General features: G+C 35.8%; 1 protein-coding gene across 1 annotated transcript; it reads right to left on the bottom strand.

The window, feature by feature from the left end:
* Positions 1-19235: 19235 nt before the first annotated feature.
* Positions 19236-19945, bottom strand: LOC129895094 (cyclin-dependent protein kinase inhibitor SMR2-like). The gene has a single exon (XM_055970737.1). The coding sequence runs from the start codon at positions 19808-19810 to the stop codon at positions 19451-19453; it is 360 nt and encodes a 119-aa protein (XP_055826712.1). The 5' UTR covers positions 19811-19945; the 3' UTR covers positions 19236-19450.
* Positions 19946-20319: the final 374 nt, after the last annotated feature.

Genomic DNA, 20319 nt, shown 5'->3' with positions numbered 1-20319 from the left:
GGAGGATGCCGAGATCTTCTTTACAGCTTTGTTTTGTTTTCTTTGTTTTGACGGTTGGTAGCCATGGGCTTGTCATTGGCACCTTCTAGATTATTGATAGAGGCTTCATAGATTAGAGTGTGGGAATGTTGGATTGTTATTTTGAATAGTTTTATTATAGTTGTTTGTTGATTTGATAGTGTTTGGACTTCGGCCCCTAAAATATGAATAGTATGCCTATGATTGAGTCTTCCACTGAGAGAATGTGAACGAATGAAAGTGTGACTGGACCAGGTGGTTCGCTTGAAGGCCAGAAATGTTTTTCGAGTGCTGGTCGCGCCTAGGGTACCCTTCCGGGGTGTGACAAACATGGTATCAGAGCATAGAGTTCAAGAGTCCTAGGGAGTCTATAAAGCCGTGTCTAGTAGAGTCTTGCTTATGGGTGTGTTGTGCACCACACTTATAATCAGGAGGCTATAAAACATTAAGAATTGTTTCACTTCTTTCATACTCTGAATTCCTGCGATAGAGTTAAACTCTATGAAACTCCTTTTTCTAATTCGTGCGTTTATACGTTACAGATAATGCCTCCTAAGCGTACTGCTAGCCAGAGGAATACTGATAACGCAGAGATGCCCCAGTCATAGGTATGACCATCGAGGGCTAGAGGCCTACCTGTGAGATATGCGGAGGCACCTCAAGTGCCTGCTACTCCGCCTGCACCCACTTCAGAGGCAGAATTTTAAGGGGCGATTGCTATGCTCACTCAATTAGTGGCTGCCCAAAATGGTAACCAAAGTTCGCCAACTCTTAGCTCTAGTTCCCAAGAGCCGTCTGCTGCCACTAGAATTAGAGACTTTCTGAGAATGAATCCGTCGGCATTCACGGGGTCTAAGGTGGATAAAGATCCCCAAAATTTTATTGATGAGATGTGGAAGATTTTGAAAGCCATGCATGCTACGGAGATCGAGGGGGTAGAGCTGGTATCTCATCAGCTCAAGGATGTGGAAAACATCTAGTGTAACCAATGGGAACAAGGTAGAGGTGAGGACGCTGAACCTGCTATGTGGGATAAATTTGAGGGAGCCTTTCTCGACCACTTCTTTCCCAGGGAATTGAGGGAAGCGAAAGTGGAGAAGTTTGTGAATCTGAAACAAGAAGGTATGACAGTTAAGAAGTATGGTCTAAAGTTCATCCAACTATCCAGATATGCTCCAGAAATGATCCCAGATATGAGGTCGAAGATAAGAAAATTTATCTCTGGATTGGGAAGACATGTGAAGAAGGAGTGCAAAGCGGCATTGTTAATCTCTGACATGGATATTTCAAGATTAATAGTGTATGCTCAACAGGTGGAGGATGAGAAGAGGAAAGACAGGGAAGAGAATCTGAGCAAGAGGAAAAAATAAGCGGGATATGAGAATGAACAAAGGCAGAACAAGAGCAATATGTTCTTCTTCCAGAAGAGGCCTTCCAGTTATGCCTCATCGACTGCAAGTGCACCTATGTCGCAGAACAGGTATGATCGGCAGGGACAGAGTCATCAGAATGTCAGACCCCAGGGTTCTCAATCCTAGGCTAGCGTGGGTCAAGGTTCGAGAGGAAAGCCACCATGCGGCAAGTGCGGTAAGCTCCACTTGGGAGAGTGCAGAGCGGGAAGGGGTGGTTATTATAAATGCGGCCAAATGGACCATTTTCAGAGGGAGTGTCCAACAGGGGAAACAGAGCCCATTATTCTACCACCGCGCTACCGGCTAGAGGTAATCAGAGGGGCACTGCTTTAGGTATGGGCAGAGGTACAAACCGCCTATATGCCATGGGTAGTCGCCAAGATCAGGAGAACTCTCCAAATGTCGTAAAGGGTATGATATGAGTCTCTTCTCTTGACTGTAATATTTTGATAAATCCGGGTGCCACATTATCTTTTGTGACTCCTTACATGGCAAGTAAATTCAATAAAATTCCTGAATGTCTTCATAAGCCTTTTTGCATGGCTACTCCTGTCGGTGATTCTGTCTTAGCCGAGAAAGTCTATAGAGGTTGCACTGTGTCAATTCATCATAGGGATACCTTGGCTAACTTAGTTGAGTTAGACATGGTCGATTTTAATGTGATCCTTGGCATGGACTAGATTTATATCTGTTATGCCTCTATTAATTATAGGACTCAAATTGTCAAGTTTAAATTCCCGAATGAGGCTGTCATAGAGTGGAAGGGTAGTCCTGTTGTGCCTAAGGGTAAGTTTATTTCATACCTTAGGGCCAGGAAGCTAATCTCAAAGGGGTGTATTTATCACATCGTCCGAGTGAAAAATGACAATGTTGAGTCTCCATCCCTCAAATTGGTTCCGATTGTCATTGAGTTTCCTGACTTCTTTCCTGAAGATCTGCCTGGAGTCCCTCCTGATAGGGAGATCGACTTTGGGATTGATGTTCTCTCTGATACCCAGCCTATCTCTATCCCTCCATATAGAATGGCTCCAGCTGAGTTGAAAGAGTTGAAAGAATAGTTGAAAGATTTATTAGATAAGGGATTCATTAGGCCAAGTGTCTTACCATGGGATGCTCTTGTCCTATTCGTGCGAAAGAAAGATGGGTCCCTTAGAATTTGTATTGACTACAGGCAGCTGAACAAGGTCACCATAAAGAATAAATACCCTCTTCCCAGAATAGATGACTTATTTGATCAACTTCAGAGTGCCACCTGTTTCTCAAAGATAGACCTAAGATTGGGCTACCATCAGCTGAAGGTGAGGGAGTGTGATATCCCAAAGACAGCTTTTTGGACCCGCTATGGCCACTTTGAGTTCTTGGTAATGTCCTTTGGGTTGACTAATGCCCCCGCAGCTTTCATGGACCTCATGAACCGAGTATTTAAATCATATCTTGATATGTTTGTGATTGTATTCATAGATGATATTTTGGTTTACTCCAAGAATGAGGAGGAGCACGCCCATCACCTTAGAGTCGTCTTGCAAACTTTAAAAGACCAGGTATTGTATGCAAAGTTCTCCAAATGTGAATTTTGGCTTGCATCAGTGGCTTTTCTAGGCCACATTGTATCTGAAGATGGTATTCGGGTTGATGCTTAGAAGGTTGAGGCAGTGAAAAATTAGCCCAGACCCACCTTCCCGACAGAGATAAGAAGCTTATTGGGTTTAGCCGGCTATTATCGAAGGTTTGTAGAGGAATTCTCATCCATATCGTCGCCATTGAACAAGCTGACCCAAAAGAAGGCCAAGTTCCAATGGTCCGATGCTTGTGAGGAGAGTTTCTAGAAATTAAAGACCAAGCTAACTACTGCTCCTGTTCTAACATTGCCCGATGGAACAGAGGGTTTTGTGATCTATTGTGATGCATCTAGAATTGTTTTGGGCTGTGTGTTGATGTAGAGGGGAAAGGTAATAGGCTATGTTTCAAGACAACTTAAGGTTCATGAGAAGAATTACCCAACTCATGACCTCGAGCTGGTAGCTATGGTATTTGCGCTTAAAATTTGGTGCCACTACTTGTATGGAGTGCATATTGATGTGTTCACCGATCATAAGAGTTTACAATAAGTCTTCAGCCAGAAGGAACTCAACCTGAGACAAAGGAGATGGCTCAAGCTACTCAAGGACTATGATATGAGCATCCTCTACCATCCAGGTAAAGCTAACGTTGTTGCTGATGCTCTTAGCAGGTTGTCTATGGGTAGTACTGCCCATATAGAGGAGGGGATGAAAGAATTGGCTAAAGAGGTGCATAGACTAGCTCGATTGGGAGTTCATCTTGAAGAGAACAACGAAGGCGGAGTTAATGTTCAGGATGGGTCTGCATCCTCACTTGTGACAGAGGTGAAAGAGAAGTAAGACAAGATCCCATCCTTCTCCAGTTGAAGGAAGTTGTTCACAAACAAAAAGTGATGGTTTTTACCAAAGGGGGAGATGGTGTGTTGAGGTACCAAAATAGGTTGTGTGTACCCGATGTCAATGATGTTCGAGAGAGAATTATGGCCGTAGCGCATAGTTCCAGATACTCTATTCATCCTGGCTCTACAAAGATGTATTATAACTTGAGAGAAGTTTATTGGTGGAGTGGAATGAAGAGAGATATCGCGGAATTTGTTTCCAAGTGCCTGAATTGCCAACAGGTTAAAGTTGAGCATCAAAAGCCATGTGGGTTAGCTCAAAACATAGAAATTCCGGAATAGAAGTGGGAAATGATCAACATGGACTTTATTACAGGTTTACCGAGGTCCCAAAAGCAACATGATTCCAGTTGGGTAATTGTGGATAGAATGACGAAATTAGCTCACTTCTTGGCAGTTAAGACTACCGATACCGCAGAAGATTATGCAAAATTATACATTCAGGAGATAGTCAGATTGCATGGAGTTCCCTTGTCTATCATCTCAGACAGAGGAGCTCAATTCACTTTCCAATTTTGGAAATCCTTTCAGAAGGGACTAGGTTCGAAGGTGAACTTGAGTACGGCCTTTCATCCCTAGACAGACGGCCAAGCGGAGCGCACCATCTAGACATTAGAGGATATGCTGAGGGCATATGTGCTTGACTTCAAAAGAAATTAGGATGATCACTTACCTCTCATAGAGTTTGCATATAATAATAGCTATCATGCAAGCATTCAAATGGCTCCTTATGAAGCTTTGTATGGGAGGAGGTGTAGATCGCCAATTGGATGGTTTGAAGTTGGTGAAGTTGAGTTAATTAGGCTCGATTTTATTCACCAAGCCATGGAGAAGGTGAGAGTTATTCAAGATAGGCTAAAGACAGCCCAAAGCCGTCAAAAATCTTACACCAATATGAAGAGGAGAGACTTAGAGTTCGAGGTGGATGATTGAGTATACTTGAAAGTGTCACCCATGAAGGGCGTCATGAGGTTTGTAAGGAAAGGGAAGCTTAGTCCTCGATATATTGGTCCTTACCAGATTTCGAGGCGGATTGGAAGTGTCGCCTATGAGTTGGAGTTACCCTCAGAGCTAGCCTCTATTCATCCGGTATTCTATGTTTTGATATTGAAAAAGTGCTTGGGCGATCCCTCATTGGTAGTACCCATTGATAGCATAGGAGTTAAGTATAGTTTATCCTATGAAGAGGTTCCGATCCAGATTCTTGATCGCCAAATTCGCAAATTTAGGAACAAAGAGATCGCCTCAATCAAAGTCCAGTGGAGAAATCAATTTGTTGAAGAAGCCACATGGGAAGCGGAGGAAGACATGAAATCTAGATATCCACATCTATCCGTGCCTACCGATGAGAATATTGAAGGTAATGTCCATTTTCTTGACTTGAATTCGTTTGCACATTTTGAGTTTGGATAGTAATTTATTTGAGAATTTGATTGGCGGAATGACTGATTTCTGATTGTGATTTGTACCCCAAGTCCATCTTTAGTTACTCGTTATTCGAGGACGAATGATCCCAAGGGGGAGATAATGTAACACCCCCCCAAAATTCTTCGCTAGGATTCGGACCCTTCTTATATACGTGTAGGACCGAACTCAATTATTGTGAAGTATATACATGAGTTAGGATGAGTCCCTAAGTAATTGAAGAGTGTTAGAGGTGATGCGGGGTCACAAAGGACCCCTAGGACCAATCTAAGTCCAAGAATTCGTCGTGGCTAAGTTTTAGAATGAGTTCGTGTAAGGGATCGACTTCTAACGAACCTATCTTTTGAAAGACGACGATCTAGGTGTCCCATGACCTATTAAATTAAAGGACTTCGAGTCTTATTTCTAACACCACCAAGATCATAATTTTTGGAGTTCGGAGTCAAAAGTTATGATTATCTAAAGACGTACTAGCACGACAGGAATTTCAGGCCTGGGTGGCTAGAAATCTGGGCTTGGCGCCACAGTGGCGCGATGCGCTACTTTTGCGCCAGGAACAAGCCTCAGTAGTTTGGTCCTTGGCGCGGTGCGCCACTAGAAGATGTGCAGGGTTTTTAAGCCTATTTTCCAGAACTCAGAAAATATGGGCTTGGCGCTGAAGGGAGCGACGCGCCACTATCGCGCCATAAAAAAACCTCAGTAGTTTGGTCCTTGGCGCGATGCGCCACTATCAGATATGCAGGTTTTAAGCCTAAATTCAACTTGGCGCTGCAGTGGTGCGATGCGCCACTATCACGCCAATAGCGTTTTAGCCTATTTTTCAGATTTTTAGAGAAAAGGCAATTTGGGAATTTTCCTAAATTATATATGTATCTGCCTTTGGACGTTTTTGAGACCATTTTCAGTCCCTCTCTCTCTATCTAAAAGCCCAAACATTTCCCTCTCTTCTTCTTCTTCTTCTCCAAATCCTTCTTCAACAAAGAGTGCCTTCAAGAGCTTCAAGATTTCAAGTTTCCCATTGAAGACCCAACAACAAGGTTTCTTCAAAATCTACTCTAAGGTATGTAAGGCTACTCAAAGCATGGGTTAAGTTCACCCATGTGCCCTATACTTTCCTTAAGGTTAAATGTTCATAAGAATGGAGTTTCTTGATAGGCTTATGTCCAAATAAGTCTTGTCATCTATTAATTCGATTCTTATTATGGTGATGTTGTTGAGCTAAGAAATTTCTAAAATCTTCATGTTAGCATGAGTCGATGGAAATGAGTTATTAACATACTTGTTGATTTTCTTGACCATGTGATTATGTTAAATATGTCAATTTTCTTAAATGTGTTATTCATCTTGAATTGTTGATTTAAAACCTTGGAGTTGTGATGAGTCCTAAGGATGTGATAAATGAGAAGAGGAATGGTTGGATATGTTTGTAGGTTGTTATAAATGCATATCTAAGTTACACTCGATTGAGTTGAATTGAGGATAGAGTTGATGAGTTGGCAAGGTTCTAAATGAGACTAGCCGTGATGACTTGTTGAGTTGATTGGATGGAGTTTTATGAGCATGGAGTCATGGGAGGAGTATTGAGCACCGAATTGGGTAAGAGTATTGTCCATACTCGAACCCCATAAACTATACCGCCAACGTAAGAAGGGATAGAACCGTTAAAGTCGGATGCTTCCCATGAGATTGAACCATTAAAGTCGGATGTTTTCCACTTTATTATCCTGAAATGATAGGACTTGACTGATCGATGGAATCCATGATTGGTGACTTTTTCATACCCTGGCAAGGTATGAACGGACGTGGTAACAACGTTGGCTTATTGTACTATCACTGGCTCATAAGTAATGGTTTTCGGATAAGAAAAACTCCCATATAGGTTTTCATAGTACTCTGAGTCGGATTGAGTTGAATGGCATGTGATTTGGTCCCGTCTAAACCGTTTCTTGTTATACTTAGGACACTTGCTTGAGTTGTTTCTTTTTACTGAGTTGAGATTTCCGAGATGGTTTGACCCTTTTCTGATATTGTTTCATTCGACCATTTTACATACTCGTACATTCCATATACTGACGCCATTTGGCCTGCATATTTTCATGATGCAGAGACAGGTACTAGAGATCATCAACCGGTGCACCATTGAAGATCTACTCACTCCCAGCTAGTTGGTGAGTCCTCCTAGTTTCCGGAGGATGCCGAGATCTTCTTTACAGCTTTGTTTTGTTTTCTTTGTTTTGACGGTTGGTAGCCATAGGCTTGTCATTGGCACCTTCTAGATTGTTGATAGAGGCTTCATAGATTAGAGTGTGAGAATGTTGGATTGTTATTTTGAATAGTTTTATTATAGTTGTTTGTTGATTTGATAGTGTTTGGACTTCGGCCTCTAAAATATGAATAGTATGCCTATGATTGAGTCTTCCGCTGAGAGAATGTGAACGAATGAAAGTGTGACTGGACCAGGTGGTTCGCTTGAAGGCCAGAAATGGCTTTTGAGTGCTGGTCTCGCCTAGGGTACCCTCCCGGGGCGTGACAGGGACAAACCATAATGATTGGATGATGTGATACCTCTCAAGTTGAGTTCATATCGAAATAAACTAACAAATTAAATTCTAAACATGCTTATATATATACATAATTGGGCTGTAGGAACAACTAAAATTATCTATCTCAAGTATTAAAATTAGGAAATCAACTGGGTTGACCTTATTGTTTTGGATATGCTAGACTTTGATGTTATTCTAGGCATGGACTGGTTGTCCCATCATGTGGTCTTTGCTTCTTAAAGATCGTTACATTAGCCATGCCTCGTATTCTATGGTAGTATGGCAGGTGATGTACCATGGATTTATGGTACTTTTAATGCTTAAAAACTTAAGAATGTGCATGTCTTTTAAGCATTTAGTAGCATATTTGATATTGGTTGTGTTTATTTTGCAGGAAACTAAGTTAGAGATTTGGTTGAGGAATCACAACACTGAATAAAGGTATATTTAGGGTTTATGGGCTCATCCTACGACTCGTCATTAGTTATAGGAGTTGTAGGTATCAATCGTCAAAAAACAGGAGAAAAATAAAAGTTGAATTGAAGACCACAAGTGTAGTGAGCGACTCATTCTCAAGTTAATGGGTCATCAAAAGTAGTCATCAAATCAGCAGTGAATGAATAAGGGCAAAGTGAAGAAGATGAGCTATGGCTCATCTAAGTTCCTACGAGTCATAGAACTCACTCATAGCTAGAAGTTACAAGTGATGAAGAAAGAACAATGTCTACGACCCCATTTGAGATCCGTCTTTAGTGTTACGAGCCGTAGAGAATAGTTGTGAAGAAAAACAATCCCCAATGCGAAGTGAAGGATTACGAGCTGGGTCTACGACTCATCTAAGTTGTTACAATACGTAGAAGCGAGCTGTAGACCCAAACCAACTTTTAGTTTTCTATGGTTTCTAAATCCATATTTATTTAGGAATGTTTGTCTATACATACACTTCTTAGGTTTAAATTACTTTATGCACATTTTTGGATTTGAGAATATAGCTTAAACTACTTTTGAGCTTTTATTCTTGAATTCGGGTTTTTGTTATTGATATTTTACATTTGTATTTTATTGAAGATCTTTGGGTTTTCATAATTCTCATTGTAAGTTTATGATTTCTTTTATCGTGAATATTATTGATTGTGAACACATCATTATGAGTAGCTAATTCTACAACCAGGGTTGTGGGAAACATGAAGAATTAACAACGTATAACTTAATAAAAAGTAATTCTTGAATATGTACATGCATGTATTGTTTTTCCCTTTATTTTGATTTTTTTTAACGGTGGGCAACGTTAGAAATCATCTTATCCTTACTTGCCGGATCAAGGAGGTAATGGATGGAAAAATAGATTAAACAACGAGATTTGGAGCTAATCATCCTCTTCTAATTAGCTTGAACGGATCAAGAGATAGCTAAATCTGGGATCATTGGTAAGGGTTAGTAAAGCATACACTCGTAGACGGATCAAGTTGCGTAGTGAAATTCACTTATTTGCTGGATCAAGGACTTAGGTGAAATTAACTTACTGATTCTACATGTAATACACTAGGAAAGAATTACTAATAAAAAAATGTCTACTTAGTTAAGGATTTGTGGGGAAAGAATTACTAATAAAAAAGGTCTACTTAGTTAAGGATGTAATCCTAGTTTCACTTCCTATTGATTTAAACCACATTAAACCGTACTTTCGTTCATTGACGTTTGCTATTTGATTTATTGATTAATTTTATAAAAATCCCCCCCCCCCTTTATTTTCTCTTTTTACGGGAATAACTTGATTAGTAAAGAAAATGATAAATGTTTGATCTAAAATCTAAATCATATTCCTCGTAGGATCGACCCTAACCTTCGTTAGGTTTTATATTTGATTAATGATCGCTTTATACTTTTTTAGAGAGTTGTAATTTGATCGTATCAAATTTTGGCGCCATTGCAGTGAATTTGGCTTTTAGATTAAGATTAACTTTTATGATTTGATGGGTAGTCATTATTTCCTTATTTTACGTGATTTCTCTCTTTGTTTGTGCTAAAACAGATTTTGATTCCTAGTGCATGTCAAATACAAGAAGTCAGGGCATTTCCTTGATTTCATTCAATCTCGAAATTGAAAGAGCATTACGTTAGTTGGTGAACAACAATAGTAACAATGAGGGACACGAATTGGTGATAGCACGGAACATCTTGGAGAGCAACATGAAAATGCACCACAACATCCTCTGCAATATCAACCACAGGATATCCTTAATAATCCACAAGTAGCAAGGCAACGTCCTCCACCTAGACAACACCCTGAATTCGGCATATGGAATAACTATGGATTCCATCCTGATGCCTCAAAACTACAGGTGCTATTGTGTTACCTCCATTGCTATCAAGAACTAAGTTTAGCATTACAAGCGAACTGATTCAAATGTTTCATAGTAGAGGACTGTTTTCAGGATTGCCACCCGAAGATCCGCACATTCATCTCCAGAATGTGGCGTACGTTTGCCAAAGCTGTATTGGCGACTTAAGCTTAAATATGGATATCATTGGATTGCGCATTTTTCCATTATCACTTACTGGCAAAGCATCAATTTGGTTGTACGAACTCCCGTACAACTCCATAACAACTTGGGATGAATTACACATAGCATTCATGGAGAAGTATTTCCCATTATCTAAGAAGTTGAAACTAACAGACAGATTAAATAATTTTTAACAGTTGCACGGAGAGTCAATTTGTGGAGCTTGGGAGAGATTTGTAAAGTATTTGCAAAGCGTGCCAAATCATAGGATAATAGACGAGTCACTTCTTGAGCTATTCTACCGTGCACTTGATGATAATGAAAAGGTTGTCGCCGACACCATCATTGGCGGAGCATTTTTGGCTAACACTTTCCAAGAGGATGCAGAGAGACTTGATTGTGTTCCAAAGACTAACAGAGCTTGGAGCACTAGGGACACATAAACTTCAAAAAGCTTTTTTTATGTTCGCACAAAGAAGAATCCCAACTTACAAAATGAAGAGATACTTCAAGAGCTTGCCCAATTAAAAACTGACATCAGGTTGGTAGTCAAAAGCATGGGATAAGAGAAAATTAATGCAATCGACCATCAAGGTAGGTCACCAAGTTATGACGATTATGGATATGAGGAAGATGCTTATTATGTGAATGATCAAGTGGCGGGTTTCCGGACTATGAAATCAACTCAAAATTGAAGAAGAAATTAATTGCTCTGGAAACCTTAGCTTGGAATAATAGGAGGAACTTGAAGAGATTTGATCTTGCCTTGGGGAAAATTTTGGGAATGAGGAGGGGAATTTGAAGGGTTGGGGGATTTATAGGTTCTGAATGTTTCCATAGATGTGTCTAGTTTTAATTGAACCAAACTTGGAAAAAGACGCAAATACCCTTCATTAATTCCGAAACTTGACCCTACAATTTGGGTTCTATGACTCGTCTTCAAGTTTATGGATCATAGACTTGAGTTGTACTGCAGGTGTAACAAGACCCTGAGATTTTGGGGTCTCTAATGTTGCATCTACGAGTCATTTTTATGACTCATCAACTAGTCTATGATTCGTAGACCCTTGTTGTCCTACAAGTTTGAAAACCTGAAACTTCCTGAGTCTCTGAAGTTTTGTTATGAGTTGACATTACGATTCATCCTTGTGCCAACGACTCTCCTGTTGAGTCGTCGGATAACTTCTAAGACTTCATCATTTCAGACTCAGAGGTCAACTTTACGACTCATCCCCACAAGTCGTAGAAAGGACTATGAGTCGTAGAGTGAATCGTAGACTTGAGGACAATCAACATTTTTGAGTTTTTCCTTCGATCCAACTTTCCAACTTTCGGAGTCTTACAAACTAAGGACCATGACTCAAAATCAAGTTCACATAAATCACAAATCTCAACAATCCACTCATATCACAACTCATGAATTACTATCAATCGATAATTAATTTCATGTAAGTTTTCCCATATCATGGCACCTTTATCTGCATAAATACATGTTATCTCATTTATATAGGACCGCCTTATTATCCATTAGCCTCAAACTTATCCATTTTATCAAAACTAACACTTCAAAGAAGTAAAAAATCTCTACTTTCCTCAAATCTAAGTCCGAATGTCAAATTATAAATTTGTCCTTCTGTAATGCTTACGAATAATAAAAAAAAAATCAAATATAGAATTCCTATAAGAATGTGAATCTAATGACACTCATATTTTTATGTTAATTTTATCTCAAAATTGGGTTAGAAAACTTAGTCTAAGACTCTGGAGTTGAATCTAAAATTTTCGTTCAGATTACACCATAATAAAAAAAAACTAGCACGTCGAATATAAACTAAAATAAATTGTTATTAGATCTCCAAATGAAGATTCTATTCTAAGAACCTTAGAGATATACTTTCTTAATTTCTCCACGTTTCTACCTAAATATCCACTCACAATCACATAAAAAATTTCATGAAAAAGACGAGAAACATTATCTTGATACTTTGAGATGAAAATCCTTATTTTTATCTTTCTCTTTTTCTTTTTTTTCTCCCTTTCTTTTCTTTTCCACCTCTGTATTTTATTAAACTGATGTGCTCTTTTCTGGTTTTCTGCCAGCACATTGTTGGATCGTCTTTCCTTATAGAATTGGAAATTTGCCCTTTTAAAATCTTTTCTTTCTTTCCTTTTTAATTAAAAATAAAATAACTTTTACTTTATTTCAAAAATAGTATCACTCATTCTAATTAGTCATAAATTACATGTAAAATCTATGAAAGTGGTAAAAATGAGAAATATTGATAAAATTTATAGAATGGCTAGAAGGATCGTTACACACGGAATGAACTTTTATCTGTGGTGGAAAGGAATAGAGATGGATTCCTATATAGCATCCAGAGAAAATCAAATTCAATTGGATAACGAATTATTATGTGGTCCAAGAAAATCAATGTATATGATGATGTTTGCATATAGAAATTTAAGTATCAGAAGGACCCAGGGTGAATTTCTTCTTATTGGGTCAAAAGACTTTAGAAGATGTATAAATTCATTAGTTTTGCACAGTGAACATACCCGAATGTGTTCAATAGTAATTTATATGTTTGTATTCCAACATCTAGGAAAACACAGCTCAGTTCTTTATTATTTATTGAAAACAACTTAATCATACTCTTAGATAATAATAATTATATCATAAACATTCTCGATAAATTATCATTTGAAATAGTCATCATAAGATTGACTTCTTATACCAATTGTATTCCTCTTCACGTTCTTGTGAGATTCAGTCCTAACCTTATTGGGTTTTATATTTGATAGCGGTCATTTTATGCCAACTAAAAATATTTAATTTGAGCTATATTAATCCATGTTTCATGAATTCTATGATTCACCATGAAGCTTCAAAAATATAAAAAGTATGATTTCTTCGAAAAACTAAGTTTGATAATTTTTCTTAAGAATTTTACTTACAATTTGATTCCTATGACTATGAATCATAATTTTTGATGATTTTCAACGCCAAGTATTAACATCATAGTTTTTCTTAAAGGTTGAAATTTTTTACTTATGATATGATTTTCATGATAAAAGTATGAACTTCTCGATATTAAGACATTATATATGAACCATGATTTTATTTTAAATGATAAACTTTATGGTATTATGATATGATTTACATGGTCATAACTTATAAGCTTCCGAGATAACTATGATTTACGAGCTTTTAAGTTGATATTAATATTGAGTACATATTATATTTTGAGATGATTATTATTAATCGAGAAGGAATGAATTTAGATAATGGATAACCAAAACTATGTATGCTATTGTAGGTTAAGAATCATACAATTAGTTCAGGCTAGTTCTCTATGTGCCCTTGATAAGGACTTATTATGGATCCATGTATCATATTACGCACTATGTCCTGACAAGGTATAAAATAATTTCTCGATCAAAAGATGATCGAATATTATGAGCTCACATGATGATATGACGGTTTAGAAAAACTCCCAACACAAATTAAAAATTTATGAAAGATAATTTTCTCCGGTCAAGGCCAGTGTCACTATTTTAAAGCTTATAATTTTACTCTATGTTTTATTCATGGCCTTCAATTAAGCATTTTACTTCATGTTTTAGTTATGTTTTATCCGGCCTACTCGATTTGATATCTAAATCCTTTTATATCATGATTATGATTTTGTTGGTTGTTCATGTTTCTCTTTGATATGTATGTTCATGTTTTTTCCGTCATTTTATATATGGTACTATTCTACATGCACTTGTGTTTCTTTTGTTGAGGATGCTTCATCTTTTAATTGATATAGACTCTGATACTCAGGATGATCGAGCAGCATGTTAAGTTTTATGTTTCAACTATTGGTGAGCTTTATTCATTCTTGGTTATTAGCCAGTTTCAGTTTGTTTAAGTTCATAAGTCATACTGGGGGATTGTCCCTAGGGTTGAACCTCCTTCATCAAAAAATTATATTGTATATATAAGGTCAATTTTTGATTTTATAAGTATATATATTAAAATGAACCCCCTTAGTACTAAAGATAAGCATAGCTCAATGGTTAAGGGATACATTGATAGGCTAAATGGTCTGAGTTCAATTCCCATTGCGTGTAATGTTTCCTTTTTTCTGCTCTGAAAAGGTTGAGATTATGAACTCAGAATCTCAACCCAATGAAAAGCCTCATTGTTTTTGGATTCAATGTAAAGTTTTATTATTGTTGTTTTTGATTATTTTTCTATGGTATTTTTTTTCTCAATTTGTCTTTGTTTAAATTTATTAGCCACATTTTTGATATTTTATCTTTTATTCTTCTTATTTATATTGCTCATTTTATTTTTATATAACTCTCTTTCCATGTACTAACTCGAAAAAACTCTTTTCAAAAATGATGAATTGTTATTAAATTTGAAATTGAGTTAGAAAAAGTATTATATATAAAATAAAGTAAATTAAAATTAATTGAATGAAGAAATTTAAAAGTCGTGAATATCCTTTTAACAAAAGCTATTTAATTGATTTGTTCGTAATTTCATAGTATATTTCTTTCTTATATTTTTCAATTCGATCCTAAGAAGATGAATATTTAAACTAAACTTAGTTGATTTATTTATCATTTATATTTTTTACAAATGTAACCTAGTAAAATGAATTAACAAATCAACGATGTCATTTATTAATCTTCTTAATATGCATTATAATATTAGTAACTCAATCATTACATTTTTTAAACAAATCTTGGTGGTTTTTAAAGTAACGTATGATTGATTGGGTACTATTTCAGAATTAAAATAAAGTAAAACACTGCAAAAAAAACACAAGAAATTTCAAAAAGCTCGATGGACAGGGTAATAGTAGGAAGAACCAAAATGCGGCATGGCAAGACAAGTTAAATTTAGCTGATTAAGATTATATTTTCCTCCCATCTCGTTCCATCTTTCATCTTATAATTTTCACGTGTTTACTTCTTTGTACTTCAAACCCTCTTCATAGAAATTCTGACTCTGTCACCGTTTGACCCAGTAAACAATATTCAATCATGTTAGAGGCTTCATAGATAGTCGGTTAGTATGATATCATGTCATGTATTCTAGCTTTGACTTTGGTGTCATTATGTTTCGAAACTTAAATGTTTTATTTGTGAAAAGTTTGTTACATAGAGACTTATTTTCTTTATGTATGATGAATTTTTTAAATAATATGTTTTAAATTATGCACTGTGCTTATGTTTAGATGGATGTTCCATGTTCATGCCATGTTATGGGTTCTCTTGTGCCAGCAATGAAGTCGGGTCTCGGCCATATTCAGGATCTAGGCTCATAGCGTGACAAATATGTCTTTGTCTCAACTCTTTCACTACCTTAACCTCAAATTGTAAACACAATACAATATTGTATTTATCATCTACAACATATTACTTCTCATCTCCTTCACATACACCGACATAAAAAAGTAAACATTCTTTATATAGGTTTTGTATTTCTTTTATCTAGTAAATGTCAAGATGGTGGATAATAATTTGAGGTGTACTGTGTAATTAGTAAGTTATAATGTGTAGAACATGTCAGAATGTTCATGTTAACAGAAGAGCGGTTCCAATAACAACACGATTGAGAGAAAAGACTAGTCTTACAAAGAATATGACATCACTTTCTCCACTTTATACCTACTAATTATCATGAATTTAAATATTTTAATTTTGATATTAAAATACACATATACACCAACAATTAAACTAATGTACTCCTTGTTTATAGATATTTTGATTTTTGCAGGATAGGATTCCAATCTGCTAGTAGTGAGTACTAACATGATAACTGTTTTCATGTGTGAAAAAGCCAATGTTATATATATGGAGTATCTAACAAAGTTTCCTTGTCACACAAGAGAAGAGCCATAATATTCCAGTCACAATAAGTACAAGATGCTTGAGTTGCAGTCCTACTTTCCTCTTAACTTTTTCCTATAGGTGTTTTCTGTTCCTTCCCTAGTTTTCCTGTCTGGGCATTTCTTCTACTTTTTCATCTAAAGACTTTCTTTTTTCTTTCCCAATTTTCCTTCTGAAATTAATATATACTCTTTTAGTTTCTTTCGGCATTAAATTAAATAATACGTAAGGCAGACGCTTTTGCTAATCCACTTTCTGTTTTTTGGGTCCTATCATATAGTTGATTCTCTTTGACACCTTGTATTCTTGAATGTTCATTCTCATCGAAACAACGACAGAAAGGGGTAGATATACCCTCAAACTACACGAAATTAGGGGGGCATATATATATATATATATATGTTCATCAATATTTTAGACAAGAAGGGAAGTTTAATTAGGTGTAATTAATTGGTAAAGTTGTGGGCTGTGAAAATATTTTCTTAGGTAAGACTACATGAAATATACTTCAAAGCTTAAATGCATTGTACTGCCTTTTAAATATTTTAGACAAATATTTGCCTACTGTTTAATACTTGGTCTAAATTTGCCCTTATTTTTGGGCACATACCAATTAACCTAATTAGATACTCCGTTCTTATTTACTTGTTAAATTTTGAGTTGACACATTTATTAAAAAAATAATAATCGAAATAGTGAGTTGACCATTTTACCCCTATTAGTTGATAGAGTTTTAAACATATTTACTCACTATATTTTTCAAAGACATTAACTCAATATTAATAAATTGAGGGTATAATAAGAAGAAGAAAAATTCTTTCTTGATTTAACAAAATTGATAAGTAAAAAGAGAAATCAAACTAAGAAATATTTAACAAATAAATAAAAATGGATGGAGTAATTAATAAGCAAAAAAGAGTCAATATGCGAAATTGAACAGATATACAATACTCTGTCTCTATCTTTATGGCTTCCTCTTTCATTTATTCCATTTGTCTTATGGTTTAAGACTAAATTTTCTAGTTGACAGACTGCTCATGCCTCATGGTGACGTTCCCAATTAACATTGATGACTGTTGATACGACTAAATGTTAATTAAGGGGGTAGGTAATCAGTAATCTACTTTTCTTCTTTTTCTTTTAAATTAACATTTGCAGATGGAGGACGTAAGCATAAAATTTTACACCTTAATGAGCAAAATCTTAGGCAATAAATAAGCATTAAGATGGTCCTCAATGTGTGTCAAGTCAATTTTTGATTGATAACGATTCTTCTGTAGGCTTTTGGGACCACTTAAATGTTGCTATTTCTTTTTCCATAAAAAACCCTTTTTGTTCATTGTCATCCAATTCTCCCATTCCGCTATTATTGGCACATTGCATATTTAAACGAAATCACGGTGACCCATTAAATGTATTTACTTTTATTATTGGCACATGGCATATATTTTTTATAAATCTGTGCTAAGGACCAGTAAATATTTATTAGTAGCTAGTAACATAGATCACATTAATCACTTTATCTGTTTTGATTTAGCTCCGTTGTTCATTAATATTTTTCATCTTCTTTATTTTGTTTTTATATCTTTGGCTAGCTAAAAAGTGCACAAGTTTTATGGATAAAAGATAAATAAATGATTTTCTATTTTCTCATTCATACTATAATTTCCAGATATGTTTACCATATATATCTATCCGCCGATAAAAGCATATTATAATATATCGTTCCATATATCAAAATTAGATGTGGGATACATTTTGTAATAAAATTGTCTGAGTAATTATCCCATTTAAAGGGTGAAATTTTACATTGTATATCCGTCACTAATTGTAACGTAACTTGCCCTCTTTTCATCCCTAAGAAGTTAAGGTACAAATGAGGGAGCACAATGAACAACTCCGACGAAGTATTCATTAAGTATATAAAATGTAGAGATTCAACGAATATGACAACTAATTTTGCTTAGTGAGCTCAGTAATATTCAATTGTAAAAATTAAATGAGATGTTGGTGGCTGTATTAGATTGTTTTATTCTAGAAACCTTGTTTAATTTGCCGAATAGAAATCATCCAGACACCTACTCCAGTCATAGACTTTGAATCTTATCCACAATTCAATAGTACAACAAGTTAAAAAAAAAAAAAAAGAGGTTAAAAGTCACATTTCAAATTAACCCTCGTTTATAGTTGGAACATACACTAAACCAATAATTGAAGTAGCTAGTAATATTAAAATACTAGTCATGCCGTGATTTCTTGGACCTCATGATCACAATGCACAACAAACTAATATGATCAATCACAACCTTTTATATTTATATATTCACACGCAAACACAGACTAAACAGTTTGATAAATCAATCCAATTGAGATTTATATTGGCATTTTACTTAGGAGAATAGGATACAATAGCGAGAGTTATATGTTGGAATATATTGGATATTAAAATAACCCCTCCCCAATCTGTATTAGAGTATTTTAATTCAGACTTAAAATGGGGTAAAAAAAATAATTAAACTAGAAGAGTCGTCCTAGTTTGTAGGATAAAAACACTTGGCAATTTAGCTATTTAAATTTTGGGTAAAAGTGAGAGGAAATAAATTGAAGAGTGAAAGAGAAAACGGGTTGGAAATGATAAGAGGGGGAAAAGCGAATAGGGACAAATATAATGGTATCCACGTTGAGACAGCACATTGTCTAGTTTTGTTCACATCAATGAATACAACAAATCCCTCTCAACATTCACTTTAAGAAAATGGAAAATCAATCCCAAATTAAAGCCGTGTCAATCACTCCAACCATTACTTATCTTCTCTCCATGGATTAATCAATACAAGCTCAAAATTATTCATTACCCCATCTTGATTATGCCAAATATCAACACACTATATAGAGGCAATTCATAGTAATGTTTCCAAATTGAATAACCAGATGAGCAGAAACCGGAAATTACTGATGATGATAAGTCAAAAATTGGGAGAGATAATTGATCGAGAACAAAGTTCAAAATTCAGATCGAATAATAATATGAAGTAATTAATTCACATGATATTGAAAAAAAAGGAAGGAAAAGAATATATGTGTAATAGATACATACATCAGGACTCAGGAGTAGTGATCGATTCGATCGTGGAATATTATAACTTTGTTTTATTTTGGCCGGCCGATTAGGACTCAGGGTAGCATTAATTCATATTGAATTTACAGAATACACCTTCTCTTCCTGTTACCCCCACATGATTTTGAATTCTCATCAACAGAGCTGAAGAAGGAATCTACTTCCTCTCTTGCCGCAACATCGTAAAACTCCAAATCGCCAAGTAATTTCCTCTTACATGAGATGCCCCTTTTAGGCTTCTTAGGTGCCGGTGGACAGCTGAGGATTTTGGGGATCAAATTCTGAGGAGATCCAGGGGTTCGGATTTCTGCAGCTTGTTCCTTATTAGTAGTAGTAGTACATCTTTCTGGCTCATGATCTCTTGAGATGTTTTCATTTTGTGAAATAATATTGGGTAATTGGATTTCTGAAAGAGCTCGCCGGGATTGTAGATCTCTAGACATGATCCAATTGGGGAATTGGGAAAGTGAAATAGGGGGATGTGCTTTAAGCTTAAGGTCATATATATATATAATATATATTATAATATGTGGGTGGAAAAAGAGGAAGGGGTGAAGGAGAAAATTGTTAGTTACGGCTTGAGGTGTGGGGGCTGCAATAAGGAGACGCGTGCCATACAAGGTAATTGAGTTGAACCAAAAAGGGGGCGTGTTTTACATTTCTTTATTCTTACACTAACCAAAACGACACAACACTATTACCATGAGGGAGTGTCATGATAGTTTCGTCATAATTAATTAAAACTATTCAGAGAAAATGCTAAGCAATGAAATTACATTCTCTTATTTCCATGTTTATTTTTTATATTTAATACTTATATATATATATATATATATATATATATATATATATATATATATATATATATATATATATATATATATATATATATATATATATATATATATATATATATATATATATACACACTATCACAGTGCATGGAATATTT

The sequence above is a fragment of the Solanum dulcamara genome, chromosome 7, assembly GCF_947179165.1.
Source record: "Solanum dulcamara chromosome 7, daSolDulc1.2, whole genome shotgun sequence".
In the NCBI taxonomy this organism is placed as follows: Eukaryota; Viridiplantae; Streptophyta; class Magnoliopsida; order Solanales; family Solanaceae; genus Solanum; species Solanum dulcamara.
The sequence above is the reverse complement of the archived record's forward strand: the minus strand, read 5'-3'. Positions and strand labels throughout refer to the sequence as shown.